At 47.3% G+C, this 19187-nt stretch overlaps 1 protein-coding gene across 3 annotated transcripts in view; it reads left to right on the top strand.

Annotated features, from left to right (window-relative positions):
• The window catches only part of gnao1a (guanine nucleotide binding protein (G protein), alpha activating activity polypeptide O, a), a 68207-nt gene that overhangs the window by 32607 nt on the left and 16413 nt on the right, over window positions 1–19187 (top strand). For all 3 annotated transcript variants that reach the window (XM_076991613.1, XM_076991594.1, XM_076991604.1), the window contains exon 4: window positions 12170–12330. In XM_076991613.1, coding sequence (XP_076847728.1) covers window positions 12170–12330 — 161 coding nt within the window. The remainder of the gene's footprint in view (window positions 1–12169; window positions 12331–19187) is intronic.

Genomic DNA, 19187 nt, shown 5'->3' with positions numbered 1-19187 from the left:
TTCTGTCCGGACCGGGCCCACGTGCGCCTGCGTCATGGCCCGGGTCCACAGGTCAGTGCATAAGCTATGATCTGAGAACGCAGTTCCTCTCTTAAGTGGTAGAACATTCTGTCTTTGCAGTTCGGGATTTAACCCACGCAGTCATGCTTCCAAATCAGTTCTCGTTGTGTGTGATGGTAGAAGACCTGTCAAATCCTTCTGGGTCATTGTTGAAGCAGCTCTTCATATAACAAATAACAAGGTAATCAGAAAGGTCCAAGGCTATTGAGCTCGTGTTGCCTCTCTCCACTAACATTATGGTTCATGGCATACCTTTAAAACCCAAAGATTCCTTCAATAAGAAGAAACAAAGACTAGCTTTACCATAAAAAGCTATCGACATCAAGTATAGTGACGCATTCTGTGTTTTTAAAAAGAGTCTCTTTCCATTGGATGGGTGACAGTGGGGTGAGGTTGGTGTGAGAATGTTGGGTGGGTGAGATTGGTGTTGGTGTGAGTGTTAGATTAGAGGTGGTTGGGTGAGATTGGTGTGAGAATGTTGGGTGGGTGAGATTGGTGTTGGTGTGAGTGTTAGATTAGAGGTGGTTGGGTGAGATTGGTGTGAGAATGTTGGGTGGGTGAGATTGGTGTTGGTGTGAGTGTTAGATTAGAGGTGGTTGGGTGAGGTTGGTGTGAGAATGTTGGGTGGGTGAGATTAGTGTTGGTGTGAGTGTTAGATTAGAGGTGGTTGGGTGAGATTGGTGTGAGAATGTTGGGTGGGTGAGATTGGTGTTGGTGTGAGTGTTAGATTAGAGGTGGTTGGGTGAGGTTGGTGTGAGAATGTTGGGTGGGTGAGGTTGGTGTTGGTGTGAGTGTTAGATTAGAGGTGGTTGGGTGAAGTTGGTGTGAGTATGTTGGGTGGGTGAGGTTGGTGTGAGTATGTTGGGTGGGTGAGGTTGGTGTGAGTATGTTGGGTGGGTGAAGTTGGTGTGAGTATGTTGGGTGGGTGAGGTTGGTGTGAGTATGTTGGGTGGGTGAGGTTGGTGTGAGTGTTAGATTAGAGGTGGTTGGGTGAAGTTGGTGTGAGTATGTTGGGTGGGTGAGGTTGGTGTGAGAGTAGTGGGTTTTCCTTACACCATGTTTCACCATGTGAAAAAAAAAACTGAATGGAAAAAGTCCAAAATCCGCAAAAAAGAAAAACCCAAATATCAAAAAAAGATTTTTATGCTAAGACGAAATGGAAAAGTCTGAATCCTGCCTAATCCAAAAAACAAAAAAGAGAGAAAAGTGTTTTTGGAATAAACAACGGTGTAGAAAGCCGTCTCTCTTGCCCTAATCACAGTAGCCTACATCATCGAAAGTTTCTTCGCATTACTGTGGTGGATGGTAACAAAGCTAAAGTTGGGGGGGGGCAGAAGGGTGAGAATGCTGGCGTGTGAATGTTGCAGCAGTATGTGTTCTGCCGGCTGAGACCATTACAGGCCCTAATGAACAGTGCCTGGCCCAACCCTCCATACTGAGTGCTTCTCTATTGATTAGAGTGAAGGAGGGGGATGGGCCTATGGGTAGTGCCAGATGACATAAGTCCATGGCCCCAATGTGTCTGGACTCTTAATGGACTGGCCCTCCATAACCCCTGCCCCACCACGTACTCACTCTCTTAGTCTTGCTCTCTCTCGTTTTTGAAGATGCCCCGACCTTTCGAAGCTTCTCTTTCTCGGTACGCGCCCTCGTGTGCCGCTCTCTGCTGGAACATTTCTGTTTACTCTCCATCTAGTAGACCGTCTCTCCATCTCTCCATCTTTTCCTCCAGAGTGACTCTCCCGTGCCCGTGCCTCAAACCGACCTCTCTGTCTCTTTGCCAGAGAGAACGGCGCAGATCCACTGCCTTCTGCGTGTGGCTAAAACCCCACAGTGTTTAGACTGACCTTGATAGACTCAGATAAACTACTGCAGTTCTACAGAGCTGAATAAATGTGGAGGAAAGCTGGTGCTATGGCAGACCAACGAGACACGTCTGGATCACACACACAATTCTGTTAACAGTTCTGAGTTTGAATGACAACATTTCATATATTTAATAGTGAATTTCCTAGTTTAGTTTAATGGTCCATTATTTTGTCTGTGTTGAGTGCATGATCTATACTTCAGCTCTGTGTTAGTGTGTGTAGAAAACTGAGTAATTCGTATAGCTAGCCCTGTTATTGGCTGCTCTGCAGCTCTGAGAATGCAGTACTGCATTGCTGTGTGTGTGTGTGTGTGTGTGTGTGCAAAGGGGCCCCTTTGCTAGTGGCTCTGTGCTGCTGTGTGTGTACATACCCTGGCCCTCCGTGATGCAGTGCACCCAGAGAGTGAGTGCAGGTCTGAATAGAGCTGCTGTGAATGCCAGTAAAGGGCTGGGGGAGGGGGCGGGGTAGGGCTGGGGGAGGGGGCGGGGTGGAGCTGGGGGAGGGGGCGGGGTGGAGCGGGGAAGGGGGCGGGGTGGAGCGGGGAAGGGGGCGGGCCACAGCAGTTGGGGTGGGGGCCGGAGGAGCGCAGTCAGAAAGTGCCTAAGTGTCAGAGAACTGGTGCAGAGCTGCTTTCAAACCATTTACTGCAAAGAGAGCTGAGCACACAGCCATTTTTCCAAGAGTGCAGAGTGCATCTCTCTCAAGCTGCTGAGGCTTTTACACACACACACACACACACACACACACACACACACACACACACATATACCCACACCACACACATACACATATACACACATGCGCACACACACACACCACACACATATACACTCACCACAAACATACACACACACACACACACACACACACACACACACACACACACACACACACACCACACCATGCATTTCTTCATTGGAGGACACCTCACTAGGCTTTTCCACCCCTGTCATGATCAGTGACCAAACCCCTGTCATTGATGTCATGATCAGTGACCAAACCCCAATTAGATTGGGACATTAGGGAATACAAGTCAAGCAGTACCTAATGGTGTCATGGCAACTGCAGGTCCTCCATACAGTTGCATCTCAAGCCATCTACTACATAGGCCTAACCCCTGTTTCAAACCAGGAAACCGCTCTAATCTCTACTGCTGTAATCCCATGGATTGAACAGAGGAACCCAGTCTGCCACATAATCTGAACCTGTTGTTATTTTGTGTAATGGTTTATAGATCATTGAGTTGGATTACTGTTCAAACTCTGCAGCATGAGATTCTAGACCAGTGGATCTATATGGCATGGCCATTTAAACCAAGTGCAGTAGATTGATTTGAAGATCAGTGATGACTGAAGTTCTCCTGACTCCTGTCAGGCTTCATGGACAAATGAAGTGCGTGTCTGTGTTTGTGTGTGTGTGTGTGTGTGTGTGTGTGTGTGTCTGTGTTTGTGTTTGTGCGTGTCTGTGTGTATAGGCATTGTTGTCAGAAAGACAGGAGTCAACAAGTAGTGTGTATTTAACACACGTGAACATGCATACATTTAACACACACACACACACACACACACACACACACACACACACACACACACACACACACGTGTAATGCACACATTCTTTGTGAGCCTGTTGGTTGTATATTTATATGACTGTTTATTTACAAGCCCAGACACTAATACATGCCAGTCCATATGAATATGCTTGATTATTTATAGCAGCTGTAATGGTACCGTAATGGTTTCTGTTAAAATAAGAGTAATTCAGCAGATTCTATTTTAACATTTGTTATCAAACTAGTATAATCAGTGTACCCATTTAAAAATGTAGATCCATTATGAAATAAGGTGTTTTTCCCCAGCCGTGTGTGGACAGGCAGTAGGATTGGGGTACTTGACAATTTACATTTGTCTTTCATGTCTTTCATCTTTTCTCTCTCTCTCTCTCTCTCTCTCTTTCACTCTCACACTCTCTCACTTGCTCTCTCTCACTCTGTCTTTCGGTATCTCTCTCACTCTTTCTCTTTCTCTCACACTCTTACTCCCTCTTGTCTTCTCTTTTCCTCTTTGTTTTTGTCTCTTTTTCACTCTCTTTGTGTTTTTTTGTTGTTGTTGTTTTAATGTGAAATGCAGCAGATTGTTTCTGTTGCTAAGAGCTGTGAAGCTTTTCTGATGGCTCTGTGTAGATTTTTATTCATTTTTCCATAAGCTGTGCTGCGCTGCTAGGAAACGGTCCGTTGCCACAGAGACGGCGCTCATCGTCCACTTGGACAGGAACAGTGTCTCTCTGTGCGTCCATGCCATTTCAGACCCAGGCTGTTTGATGGTGGATGCCAGCTCTGCCCTGCATACACATGGCTGTCTGTAAGCACAGCTAGATCGCCCCTGGTTTCCAGAGCACTATTCTACAGTCCTCTGGTCTTACACTAAGGCCTGGCTGCTAGTGGCCAGAGCTAATGAGCAAATCTAGAACCGTGGGCTTAGAGCGACGTCTTCCATGTGGGGGCCGGTGGGTACTGTGCTGGAACCTCTGGACTTCTGGAGATGGGTTTAACAGCCAGGCTGGTTCATAGCAAGCCTCTCTCGGTTCCACCACGGCTACTCCCATTGGCTGCCAGGGGTGCTGGGTGGGCGGGGCTGATGCTGGGCCTGGTAGGGGGGGATGAGTAAAGAAACAATGCAATTATGTGCAGAGACTATTATAAATATCTTATTGGTCGGTTTTAGGTCAAATTAAATTAACTTTAGTTTTCCTCCGTGTGGTGGTTGAAAGAAAATGTGTATGTAGCTTACACTGTCTGCCATTTTGATTCTTTAAAATGGTGGGCTAATTAATGAATACATTGGTCATCCTAATTTGTTTTAGGTAAATATCGAGCTGTAGTGATAAGGTGCTGATATTACCACTAGTCTTGGAGATTCAGGTTGGCCTTGGGCCCAGCTTAGCTTCTACGACAGAAGCTAGCACAGCACTGATCCTGGTAATAAATGGTAGGACTGTACAGACACTGCAGAACCTGCAGGCTGAGAGAGGGAGAGAAAGAGAGAGGGAGAGAAAGAGAGAGAGAGAGGGGGGGTGTTCTGGTATGGACATACACATGTGTGCTCTCAGCTATACTGTGCCTGATCAGTCCATCTTGCCCTTGACGTTAACAGCGTCAGCAGTACAAACGCAGTGGAGTGGCGGACTGAGGTCCACAGAATGAATCCAGTCATTCATTCAGTAGCAGATTGTTTTTAATGGACGGCCTCTTTTGACAAAAACCGACAGTAATCATGTAAGTGCACCAGTCTGTAGGTTGTGCCTGCAGTGTTAGTTGTCCTAATGTTTTATTGTAATTATGTCTAAGTAAATCCTCTCACACACACACACACACACACACACACACACACACACACACACACAGTGTGAGCTGACTGCTTAGTTTAGTGCAGTGTACTCTGCTTGCTTTAGTAAGGGCAGGTTAGACAGGAGATGGAAGGGTAATGTGACCCATTTTCTCTCTCTCTGTCTCTCTCTCTCTCTCATCATCAGGATCCCTCATGATACAAAGGCGACAGGGAGATGATGGTGGTATTACCATTCCCTGGTTTGTCACCCCCCCTCCCCTCTCATTTCAGCACTGCTATTTCTTTTCTGCACAGGGAGCGACGTGTTCCCTTTATAGCATGGTCAGCGTGCCATTTGGGCTTTGTTTACATTTCCAAGCTGCAGCAACTAAATCCTATTTAGTTTTTTTTTTTGCCTTAAATCTGTTTTTTCAGTGCTGTCTGGACACGCACATCCGATCTTTTCAAGACAGATTCGAATCACTTTCGTCTGTGGTCCTAGATCGGATTCGTATTCAGTTCACGGTCATGTGACCTGCAGATCGGATTTCATGTAGCTTTTTGTCTGAATGCATGCACTTGGCACCGGCGTCTTCAGAGCAGCAACAGAGGAGGGCAACAGGCTAGCCTAGCCTAGCCTCGCCTAGCCGTTTTACAGTTGCCTTCTCACAAATGTGATGTTTTTTGTTGCTGGTGACACAGGTGTGTGGTGACAAACACATGACGTGTGAACGTGGCCTTGGTCGTCACATTCCTGGTTCCTAGTAGCTCACAGGACAGACTGTGGGTGTTCGGCCTCTGTCGTTAGCTGGGTTTGGTTTGAAACAGATCTTTTATATTAATATTTAATTTACTTCTCTGATTTAAAAAGCATTGGTCACAGTCTCCCCTATCAGTACCGTTTATCAGCACTGTAATCATGATTACTATGGGATGACCAGGGTGCATGACGCCACACCCAGGTGAGGTGGGCGTGGCCCCCTGGTGGGAGGCAGTGGGGGAGGCAGGGCGGGAGAGGGAGCGTGGTGAGGCGTGGTGAGTCCCTGGGGTTATGAAGACTGCCTCCCATTAGGCTTCTATTGGAGTGCTCAGCAGTCTAGCAGAATAACAGCTAAATATTTCATCAAATCAATAATTCAACAGCTGCCACGGGAGGCTGAGAGGGAGTGAGAGAGTGGGATGGAGAAGGTGATGGAGTGAGAGAGTGAAAGAGTAAGGGAGAGGAAGAAAGAAGGTGAGAGATTAGGGAGAGAAAAGAGAAAATAGGTGATAGGGTGAGAGAGAGACGGAAAGAGAGAGAGACGGTAAGAGAGAGAGAGAGGGCGCGTCAAACCTACAATCACATTCCCCAGGAAAGGCACAGTAACCATGGTAACGAGCTGACTGTCACATGATGCGGAGGTGTGGTGAGGGAGGGACGGGATCTGTGTAAGAGTGAGTGTGCAACAGTGAGAGAGGGAGAGGGAGAGAGAGAAGATAAAGGAAAAGAAGATGAGAAGAGACGAGTGGTGTGTCATTTCAGAGACAATTGGAAGGAACCAAGAGGTATTCCCATCATGTTCCATACTACGTTCAAGAGGCCACATGACAGTGGGCTCTGTCCAATAGAGACCACGCCCGTGCCTGACGGCTTTGCGTGTGGGTGGGGACTGGACAAAGGAAGCAAGAGGATGAATTCCTGTATGCAAATGCGTCTTAGGGCGTGTCCAAGAAAAAGCACTGAGATGTGCAGTTGGAGCCTGTCCTGCTTAGCGGAACCATTTACTTCAGTGGACTTGACTCTCCACCACGTCCAACAGCCCCTGAAACACCAGCTCCTCTTTTCCGGGAACGTTATAAATGGGCCCAGCGTGCAACAGTGCACCTCGTTGTACTTGCTTCAATCGATCTCCTGTCATATTTCAGTCCTGCGGCATGTACTGAATTCCTCCCAAGGTTCTGGCGCGTGCTCGTGTCTGCCCGGCCTGTGGTTGGGTGGAGTGCTTTGAGGGGGGCACTCCCTCACACACTAAAGGCTCCAGCTCCCCAGTTTCAGTACGTCTACACATGTTGGTTCACACCCAGCATCCTCAGTACGGGGAATGTCACATATGTTTGGTTGAAAATTGGAGGCATTTTTAACCTTTATGGATGAGGAAACACAGAATTATATGTGGAATTTATGCAGGAATATCTGTGATCCTATAAATAATGTACTGATAAACTGAATTACAGAAATGTCTGTTAGTGCTCTGGTGATGACTAGGTCCTACACGAGGAAAAGGGCAGTATGACACTAATGTTCAGTTCCTGTCATTTGAAATGTGTGCTTATCTGGGTCATTGCTGGATTGTTCTCATCACCATGACCCTTCAGTTTGATCAGACCAAACATGCAGTTCAGTGAAGAAATCTCACTGTGATCGCCATCTGATCACTAGAGTTTAGGGTTTCATCTTTATGTGAGTCGAGGAAAACTTGAACATCCAATGCAGCTCACAGCACACACAGTCTTATACAATAAGTGTGTGTGTGTGTGTGTGTGTGTGTGTGTGTGTGTGTGCGCGGGCGTTTGTGTGTGTGTGTGTGTGTGTGTGTGTGTGTGTGTGCATGGGAGCCATTTTGTCTCACATTGCCGAGGGCTCCAGCTGGGATGATTAGAATAGGATGATGGTCATCGCTGGGATGCATGCACTTTAGCTCTTGTACATTTAACTGTGTGTTTGTGTTCTCAGCCTTCTTCAACCATTCATCTTCATCCAACCTTCATTCAGGGTCCTCACTTCTCCTCGTTTGACTCTTGACTCACATCAGCATCTTTCATCTCGTCTCGCTGGGGATGGGCACACTGTCTTCTTCGCTCTCTGCTTGTTTGACCTGTATCAAGCACTCTTAATTAGCTCTTCCCCCATGTGGGAGTAGCTCTGAGCTTCACTCTTGTGGTCCTCCAGAGCGCAGCCCCTCTGTGTCAGAAGCAAAGCTTGTTCTGGGAACCCTCAATAAAGATTAGTGTTGTAACACTAAATAGAGTCTCCAGCCATAATCCTTGTCTGGGGACGTTGGACCTTTGGTACTCGCGTGGGCTCATGCTTCTATGGAAGTGGAGCACCTCTCCAGGTCCGGGCCTAATTAGAAAGAGAAGGCTGCCACTGTCATCAGAGTTGAATTATTTGCGATCCCCAACCCTGGGGGTGGCAAATGTGCTGTTTTTCCTCCATGGTGGGGCACACATCGTCGACGATGCCATCTGTGTACAAAAGCTGTTCCTTCCTCTCTGTTACTGGAGTTTCGCTTTGTGCCCTGGCCGTGCTGGTCACCCTGACGCTGCATGCGTGCGTGTAGCGTACGGATCCGCCGTATTGAGGGAGAAGATCCCGTAATGGCCAAGAATAGCAGAGGATTACTTGGTGGTGCATTCTGGGTGGTGTCGTTACATCCTTAGCAGTGTCTGAACACTCCACTTGGGGAATTAGCCTGCCATGCTAGTCCACGTCTCATGTGCTGGGATAATGATGATGTCTCTGAAGAAGGAACTGAAGCCTCTGTTCGCCTGTCTGTATCACATTAGTCTCCATTCCAGACGCCCGGTTCCAGGAAGTGCAGGCTAATATCAGATGCACAGTGTAGCAGTAAATGTAGTGTCAGCTTGGGTTGAGAAACATTGTTTCTCAATCATGGGGTAAACCGAGGTAGCACAAATACTGTTAGCACCCTGTCATCACACTGTAACATGTTGTAATATATACGTAGGACTTGTACAGCACTGGTTAGCTGTTAGCTGTTTCCCTTCTCCTCAAATAAAGGAATGCTGATGAAGGATGGGCCCTTTCCGTGGCAGCTTGGCCCTTAATGAGGAGCTGCTGTGTTCTTGCGACCCTCATTACAAATTCAACAGGCAGTCATAAGATCGAGAGGCACGGCCAGCGTCGTGACCTGCTGACCTCTGCCCATTCAAATTTTTAAAGCTTTGTTTAACCCTAGAAAAGTAGGGTTAGCTCCATTAATTTTAAATCGGTTGTGGACACATTCAGAGGCAAGTTGCGTTAATTATTCATAAAATGAATCCGATCTTTAAAGAAATGTAAACGAGGGTTTGTTGTGAGTTGCATTCGTCGATGCTGCTGGCTGAGCTGAAATTTAATTGACTGATTTGTACATTGGACCTGACCCAGGAAGACACACTGTAAACAAGACTTCATGAGATGTAATATGAGTAACTTCCACTGGAATAAGGGAGGGGCACATGGGGCACTGGAGTAAGGGAGGGGCACATGGGGCACTGGAGTAAGGGAGGGGCACATGGGGCACTGGAGTAAGGGAGGGGCACATGGAGCACTGGAGTAAGGGAGGGGCACATGGAGCACTGGAGTAAGGGAGGGGCACATGGAGCACTGGAGTAAGGGAGGGGCACATGGGGCACTGGAGTAAGGGAGGGGCACATGGGGCACTGGAGTAAGGGAGGGGCACATGGAGCACTGGAGTAAGGGAGGGGCACATGGAGCACTGGAGTAAGGGAGGGGCACATGGAGCACTGGAGTAAGGGAGGGGCACATGGGGCACTGGAGTAAGGGAGGGGCACATGGGGCACTGGAGTAAGGGAGGGGCACATGGGGCACTGGAGTAAGGGAGGGACAATCGGAAGCTGCTTTAGAAAAAGGGAGAAGTCATTGTATTTTCATGGGAATTCTCAAAAAAACAAGAGTTTTGATTAATTAGATGATGATGATAATAATGAATTGTGTACAATATGACCAGGAATATGAACTAACACGGTAAAAAGGTCGATTTTGATTTCAGCTCGTCTTTTAAAGGCACCCTGTTGGGCACCTTTTTTCCTTGTTAAATTGTTTGCTGACTCTGAATGGATTACAGTAATTACAGTGGTATTGTGCATGCTGTTTCACTTACGGCTAGTTCATATAACATATGATGGTGGAGGGTGTGGGTGGTGTGGATTTGTTTGTGTGTGTGTGTGTGTGTGTGTGTGTGTGTGTGTGTGTGTGTGTGTGTGTGTGTGTGTGTGTGTGTGTGTGTGTGTGTGAGAGAGAGAGAGAGAGACACACAGAGAGGAGCTTGAGAAGGTTCAGTCCTGCTGAGTTCAGAAGACCTCCTCTGAAAGGTCACACTCAGCAGGGGAGGAGGAAGGGAGCCTTACCCATCCAATCACACGGCCCCCTGCTGACCATGCAACCACCCATTGCATCACCATGGAGACGACTGTACTGTATGCACCTGCTGACAAATCATTAAAATCATATGGGGACACTCATCCATTTCTCTCACTAGGGCCTCACTGAGCTTTACCACAGAAACAGATACATCGGAGCGTCGGAATTGCCGTACCAGAGAGGAATATTATTTGCTTGTGAATGGCAATTTAATCAGTGATGATTATTTTTTTTGCTTTGTGATGGTTCTCATAGTGGACACAGAAGAGCCTTCCTACTCTCCACCCGCCCCTGAGACCCCTCCACCCCCGCACACCCCCAACCTCGCTCCATCCTGCTTTCATTCTCCCTTTCCCTGGTAGCATTTCTCACGCTCTTTGCTTTGGTCTCGCAGTTGACATCTCTGTCGTGGCCCCTTGTAGCTGAGGGCTGTTCTCATCTCTGTAGCACAGAGGAGCTAAAGGCTAAATGCTCCTTCACAAACTGGCCAAGGATTAGGTGCTCTGTAACTAGGAGCAAACCAAGAGAGTAAGGGAAGCCAAGCTGTGAATCAGTGAAATGGTAGTGAGAAGGACACAGGATGTGAGAGTGAAGGACAGTGAAAACAGGAAGTGATGTGAGAGTGAAGGTTGAGAGGTGAGTATGGGTAATATCCTGTTTTTACTCACCTTTTTTGACTGTGTGTATTCTCACACACGTACACACAACACACACTAACACACAAGGTTATCAGCACCCATAGCAGATGGTGAGAAAACAGCCTGTGCTGACTGTGCTCCTCGTTTTGGCCACACCCCCTGACCTTTCTGCTGTGGGTAACTAGTCACCTGGGCTTCGAGTGACAGGTGGGGGGTTTAACAGCAGGACTTTGCTCCAACTTGAAATGTAAATAAAAATGTCTCAGAGAGAGAGCCACATCCAATAATGACTCTTTTTTTCTCTTAACCAACTGTGTCTGTCTGTCTGTCTGTCTCATGTTTCATGGTGCAATATGGGTTCATCCCACAGGAAGTATGTGAGATTAGTGGACTATAAAGTGAGACCACGGGGATCAGGACACACACGCACACACACACACACACACACACACACACACACACATGTATAGAGGTCGGTTCTGACTTTAATTGACTTCATTCCTGCCGTTCCTGATTCTGCTCTGCCTAGAGGGGTTCGTCATAGACTACTGTGCTGGGCAAACAGGGCAAATTCATAATGATGCTCCTGAAAACTGTTCCGAGTTCAGTACCTAACAGTACCTAACCTAACTACCTAACTAATCACTTCTTGCCAAAATGGCACAGCCGATCCACAATCAGCTGATTAGCATGACCAGTACGCTATCAAAACACTGCCTTCCTTTGTGACTAAAATAGAAGGCGAACTGTTGACGTCACGGTCAGCGCAGTGGCGGCTGTCCGGTGTAAGATCGGAGCGGGTCTGGCGTCGATAAGATCACTGTTGCAGCCCGACAGGAATGGAAATGTTTTGTTTCCCTTTGCAGCGATATGGGCCTCTGTTTGGAGTAATCACTCGTGTGGGGGTGATGCTTCAGGTGTGCAAAACAGGTCAAACAGGGTCTCGTTTGTTTTAAAGTAATCAGTTTCTCCTTTTTTTTTTACCTCCTTCGAATTTCGTATGACGGTGTTTCCGTGTTTTCTTTGCAATCTCATAGATGGAAAAATAATGGCATTCTTAATTTGACTTTAACTAGTCTTGCAAACAAGGATCATGAGTTGATTGTGCATGTGTGTGTGTTTTTTTTGCAGGCGGATGCAAAGATGGTGTGTGATGTTGTGAGTCGCATGGAAGACACCGAGCCTTACTCCCCAGAGCTCCTCACCGCCATGATGCGCCTGTGGGCTGACTCCGGCATCCAAGAGTGCTTCAGCCGTGCCCGCGAGTACCAGCTCAATGACTCCGCCCAATAGTGAGTAGTGCCCCCTGCTGGACTGGCACGGAAACACCGCGAGTTCTATTGCGTTGTATTACCTCTAAGAATCTTCAACGAAATGAAGTGTTATATGGTCAAAATTGGTTCAAATATTTCATGCAACTCAAGGTACAATTCACTGATGCTACTGAGACAGATGGGTCTTTAGGTTTTCACTAGTGATTTTGCCTTTAACTATATCTACTCTCCTTCCTATAGCCAAAGTGTTTTGCTAGTTACACGCTGTTAATGACACTTTTCTAATTTGCATGTGTCCCTTTTAAATTGTTACTAGATGTGTCCAAACCGTTCTTTGTTCAGTCACTTAATAGAGTTCTTCTCTCTGGCTCCTAGCAGCTAATTGTGATATTTGCCGGCGCTCAGCATTAAACAGCTCCCCGGAGAGCAAGCCAGCGTTAACGTCAAAACGACAGATGCAATTACAGCCCGTGCTGCAGGACTCTTTTGATTTGGTGCGGGAACGGGTGCCGAGCGGCCTGCTCACGCAGGAGCGCCAAGAGACGCCAGTCAGCGGCGCTCTGGATCACACGCACGCCGCCCGCTTTGATGGTCCACGAGGCTGGCACTCATGGAGAACGCTGTCAGGGTGAAGACAAACCGCTCCTTCTTCAGATGGCAGGAGAAGTGTTGCCCATGCGCAGGAGGTGGGGAGGGACCAGGACACAGTAGGACAGTCGCATTTCCAGAGAAGGATGAGACGGATTAAACCGTCTGAACCCCCAAGCAGTCCCCATCCCAGCATGTATCACAGTTTAAGCAACAACAAAAGCTCGGTTTGGCTTCTCTTCCTGAGTCCGTGTCCCCTCCTTAGTCCGAGTCTACAGTTTGCATGTGTTGTGATCCTCACACATTACTCCAGTGACCAGATTACGTTAGTTTGCTTGAGTCTTGGTTTTTGCTTTCTTTGCCGCCCTGAACAGTGTAGTTAGTATGACTGTCGTCTTGGAGAACCTCAGGTCTGTGCAGAACTGCAATCTGCAGTTAGTGGAGTTTGGAGTGGAGGCGCTGGGTATGTAGAAATGATCTCCATTCTCAGCTCTGGTGTAGCTCTCCCCGTTCCCACGTCTGGGCAAGGAGGAGTTACAGGTGAACTTGCCTACCGCTAAAGGATTTTACTCCACTTCACATCAAGCTTGTACTATTTTGTAAATATAGAATTCTGCATTTACAATCTACTACAAACCTCTGCCTAACCTAAATCCAGACAAAGAATACTTACAGACTATACACACTTACCTACACTCTACCTAACCTAAATCCAGATTATAACCACTTACAGACTGTACACACTTACCTAAACTCTACCTAACCTAAAACCAGATTATAACCACTTACAGACTGTACACTTACCTAAACTCTACCTAACCTAAAACCAGATTATAACCACTTACAGACTGTACACACTTACCTAAACTCTACCTAACCTAAATCCAGATTATAACCACTTACAGACTGTACACACTTACCTACACTCTACCTAACCTAAAACCAGATTATAACCACTTACAGACTGTACACTTACCTAAACTCTACCTAACCTAAATCCAGATTATAACCACTTACAGACTGTACACACTTACCTAAACTCTACCTAACCTAAATCCAGATTATAACCACTTACAAACTGTACACACTTACCTAAACTCTACCTAACCTAAATTCAGACAAAGAATACTTACAGACTATACACACTTACCTACACTCTACCTAACCTAAATCCAGACAAAGAATACTTACAGACTATACACACTTACCTACACTCTACCTAACCTAAATCCAGATTATAACCACTTACAGACTGTACACACTTACCTAAACTCTACCTAACCTAAATCCAGATTATAACCACTTACAGACTGTACACACTTACCTAAACTCTACCTAACCTAAATCCAAATTATAACCACTTACAGACTGTACACACTTACCTAAACTCTACCTAACCTAAATCCAGATTATAACCACTTACAGACTGTACACACTTACCTAAACTCTACCTAACCTAAATCCAGATTATAACCACTTACAGACTGTACACACTTACCTAAACTCTACCTAACCTAAATCCAGATTATAACCACTTACAGACTGTACACACTTACCTAAACTCTACCTAACCTAAATCCAGATTATAACCACTTACAGACTGTACACACTTACCTAAACTCTACCTAACCTAAATCCAGATTATAACCACTTACAGACTGTACACACTTACCTAAACTCTACCTAACCTAAATCCAGATTATAACCACTTACAGACTGTACACACTTACCTAAACTCTACCTAACCTAAATCCAGACAAAGAATACTTACAGACTATACACACTTACCTACACTCTACCTAACCTAAATCCAGATTATAACCACTTACAGACTGTACACACTTACCTAAACTCTACCTAACCTAAATCCAGATTAGAACCACTTACAGACTATACACACTTCCTTAGCTTAAATCCTAATTAAGGCCAGGTTTATGTCTAATCAATTGAACACATCACTCCAGTTTTCTGCCAACTCTGCTAATGGTTTAAAGGTAAAAGTCTTGTTTTTTCTTTCACACATCCCCATTTCCAGATTCTTCCATTTGGATTATGGTGACCGTGTGTGTGTGTGTGTGTGTGTGTGTGTGTGTGTGTGTGTGTGTGTGTGTGTGTGTGTGTGTGTGTGTGTGTGTGTGTGTGTGTGTGTGTTATGTGAGCATAACACTCATACGGGAGTCGCACACACTGTGGCTTTCACTAAACTTCTGAATGGCCTGACCGTACTCACTTTACTCCACGGTAGTGAGGCCCTGTGGAGGTGGGGACATGTTCCAGTGGTTGTGAGCAGACCGCGGCTGGGACGGGGCGTGGAGAAGCCCACCCCCTGCACACTCTTGCTTTCGTTTTTAGCGACGACCTCGTGTGGCTTGCAGAGTGAGCTGCAGGCTGTGAGCGGGACACATCGCAGAGCTGCAGAGCTACACACACACACACACACACACACACACACACACACACACACACACACACACACACACACACACACACACACACTTCCCCTCTAGGTTGCTGCCCTGCCCCTGAGGCCCACAATCTCTCCTGCAGGCTTCTTGGCCAGAGCGGGCCACTCTAACCAGATTGTCCAGTCATCAATTTTCCCTTCGGGAAGCTGTTTGTCATTCCCAGAGTTTCTTGGCCCGTTGCGTGGTGTTCCGTGCTCCAGTGCCTGGCTCTGCGCTTTCCTCCCTCTCCTGCGGTGTCCTGCGGGACCCAGTAATCTCTCCTTCCCTCTCTAATGGAGTTACTCATGCATTCTTCTGCCTGTGGTTCCAACATGTCTCTCTGAGTTCTTTCTACTCTCGTTCCTGCCTCCTGTCCCCTTCTTCTGTATCATTTATTGCTCCAGAACCAAGAATCACATCTGATGCTGTCTCTCTCTCACGCTGTCTCTCTCTCTCTATCTTTCTCAGGCTTGCTGTCTTTCTCCTGATCTCTCTCTTTGTGTCTCTCTAACTCTTTCTCCCGATCTCTCTCACTGTCTCTCACATGTATTTTCTTCTCCTTCTTTCACTCTAGTTCTCCTTCTCTAGTTGTCTAACACTCTTCTCCTCTTGTGCCCTCTCTTCCTTTCTCTCCCTCTCTCCCTCCCTCTCCCCTCTGCCTCTCCCCTCCTCCCTCTCTCCCTCCCCTTCCCCTCTGCCTCTCCCCTCCTCCCTCTCTCCCTCCCCCTCCCCTCTGCCTCTCCCCTCCTCCCTCTCTCCCTCCCCTTCCCCTCTGCCTCTCCCCTCCTCCCTCTCTCCCTCCCTCTCCCCTCTGCCTCTCCCCTCCTCCCTCTCTCCCTCCCCTTCCCCTCTGCCTCTCCCCTCCTCCCTCTCTCCCTCCCTCTCCCCTCTGCCTCTCCCCTCTTCCCTCTCTCCCTCCCCCTCCCCTCTGCCTCTCCCCTCCTCCCTCTCTCACCCCCCCTCCCCTCTGCCTCTCCCCACCTCCCTCTCTCACCCCCTCATGCTGATGGGATACAGCAGACAGCAGGCTGGCTGTTGAGAGGTGTTGCCAGGCAGAGCACTCAAGAAGCAATAGGTGGGAGGGAGAAGGGCGAGCAGAGAGAGAGAGAGAGACTGAGAGGAGTGTGTGTGTGTGTGTGTGTGTCTGTATGGGAGGGGGAGGGGCAGAACTGGCAAGCAGCCTGAGTGGCGAGGGATACAAGCTTCAAGATACAAAAAGAGAGGGGCAATAGAACAAGCCATGCACCCAAAGCGCCCCCCCCCCCCCCCCAATCTCTGCTACACCCAAAAGCATCTACTGTACTAAACAGAAAACCAAGGTATGTAAATGAAGGTAATGGAAACATAAACAGATCCATTAGCACAAAATGTACGTAATATGCAATATAAAGATGTGCACACCTTTTTCATAAGGGGTGATGTGGCAGAGTGGAGGGATATCCTCACCGCGTTCCAGCATGGCAGCTCTGAAACGAGGCGATGAGCGGCCAGTGAGCAGCCAGTGAGCGGCCAGTGAGCGGCCAATGAGCGGCCAGTGAGCAGCCTCTCAGCAGCCTATGAGCCTTCGTCTAAGCGTTTCTACATCTGTTGGGTGAATTACTAGGAAGCACATTTGGGCACATAAAGTGGACCAGATGCGTTTGTTCAGCTCAGTTGTTTCTCTGCCTACTGTGCGTCATGGTCCACGCAGTGACCTGCCAAATCAGGACGGGAGGCTGTGGTCTCGCAACATCAGGACCTCCAGGGCTGTCTTGGCCGGTGGAGCAGTCCAGCGTGAAGCAGCACGTTTAACCAGCCTGACGGAAGGCCCTGATAGTAGATAAGCAAAGAACAAACCGCTGACCAGATCAAGAATGTTATGGTAATATAAGCACAGATATGGTAAAGATGGTGTTCATCAAGGAGCAGTTCATGATCCCCAGACCTCTTCCGCGGGGGTGTGGCTGCCCTGGGGTTTGGGTGTGTGGGGGGGGGGGGTGTGTGCTCTCATGGGACTGCAGGATCTGACAGCGAGGCGGCGAATTCTGCTGGACTCCTGCACCATCCCTCAAGACCCAGTCACACTTCGCTTTACAGCAGGACACAGGATCTTCAAGGCTAGAAGAATGAATGCAGTTATTCTCAATTTGACAGGTTGCCTGATCTGCAATCCAGCATGCCTACAAAGCATGCAAGAGCTAACACTGGCTATATGTCTGGCATATCTGAAAGCTTGGATTCTTCCCTCCATCTGGTGATTATCTATGGATTGCAGACATTGGGCAGACAGGATTGCAGTTATTTTATTTAGGCCCATGTTAATTTGGAAAATAGTAATGTACACCAATGGTTCACAGTTCCTACATGGTTCACAGTTATGTAAACCTACACGTAGGAAATGCTCAAATTACGTGTAGCTGACATTGGGCACGGGAACATCAAAGCCATTTTAAAATCCAGGGGGAAAAGCCAAAAGAAATCTTTCAGCTTCCTGATCTCACTTCTAGTCATTGTTTACTGATCGCACTGCACTGTACATTTTGAAAATCAATCGTTTTCATTTGTTATAATGGAGGTTTGCTGGTTTTCTGTTTTTCCATCTTCCCCAATGGAAAATGGCCAAGCCTCTGATTTATCGACCCCACGTAGCCAACCTAATTTTGATGTTTTAGTGTGAGCAATTAGGCAATTATGAGCAATTCTCCATATGGTGTTTTTTAGTACTGTGATAGAGTTGTCACTAGAGTGGAACATGAGGAGAACTGGTGTCACTTCCTTAAATAATTGTTAAATGTTATTTTAGGGAAATCTGAGTATAAACATCAAGAGAGTGACTGTTCTCATGATTCCAGTTTGTTTAGAGAATTGACCTGTTATACTGACCCATTATTCAGCAGAAAAGTGTTTGTTGTGTAAGGGGTTTGAGTAGCCTGACCTGCAGACACGTACACACACAAAATCTTGTGCTCTTACACACACACACACACACACATTCCTGCGCACACACATTCTGGCGTTTTCTCCTCCTCTCCCCGTTGTGTAGCTGTCCTCTTTGAATACAGGATCGCTTTCATTTTTAGTTTCCCAAAAAAAATGTTTAATCCTCGATGAAAGGTCTGCTCACCCTCAACTCCTAGCTTACACACACACACACACACACACACACACACACACACACACACACACACACACACACACACACACAGCAGCAGCAGCAGCAGGGAGGGGTCTCCCGATCTCCCTCCACTCGCTCACACCGTAGTGCTGGTTGCACATGTGCACAGGAGTCACACAGTTAGCAATTAGACACACAGGAAAGGAGAGTTGATCAAAGGGAGGAGGAGCCTCTTCTCACCCCATGAAGTGAGACAATAAAATAAATAGGTACCGAAATGAAGAAAAGCACACTAGAAGCAGTGTGGGTTCTTATTGGTGTGTGAAGAGGTGTGTGGTAGCGTCCAGCTTACGTCCTGTGTGCGGGGTTTCTTCTCAGGTGGACTTGAAAGAGGCCGCCAGTGTGGTGCCCTTAAGCAGCCCTGCAGGGTACTGGCTCCACAATTAAACATTAATGCATTTCAATGAGCCCCGTTTGTAACTGTGGCGCCCTCTGGGGTGGGCAAAGTATGTTGCAGGCAGCTGTCTTTTGGCTCGGCTTATGGATGGTAAAGCAGCTATACCAAAGCTCAACGCCCACGCATTCTCTCTCTCTCTCTCTCTCTCTCTCTCTTTCTCTCTCTCTCCCTCCCTCCCCCTCTTTCTCTCTTTCAAATAATTTATCTTTACTGACATGAAGCTCAGATACAAGTTGCCAGAGTGCATTAAAATATAAAATTGAACATACTTGTGGAAAAATGACAATAACAT

The sequence above is a fragment of the Brachyhypopomus gauderio genome, chromosome 2 (genome assembly GCF_052324685.1).
Source record: "Brachyhypopomus gauderio isolate BG-103 chromosome 2, BGAUD_0.2, whole genome shotgun sequence".
In the NCBI taxonomy this organism is placed as follows: Eukaryota; Metazoa; Chordata; class Actinopteri; order Gymnotiformes; family Hypopomidae; genus Brachyhypopomus; species Brachyhypopomus gauderio.
The sequence above is the reverse complement of the archived record's forward strand: the minus strand, read 5'-3'. Positions and strand labels throughout refer to the sequence as shown.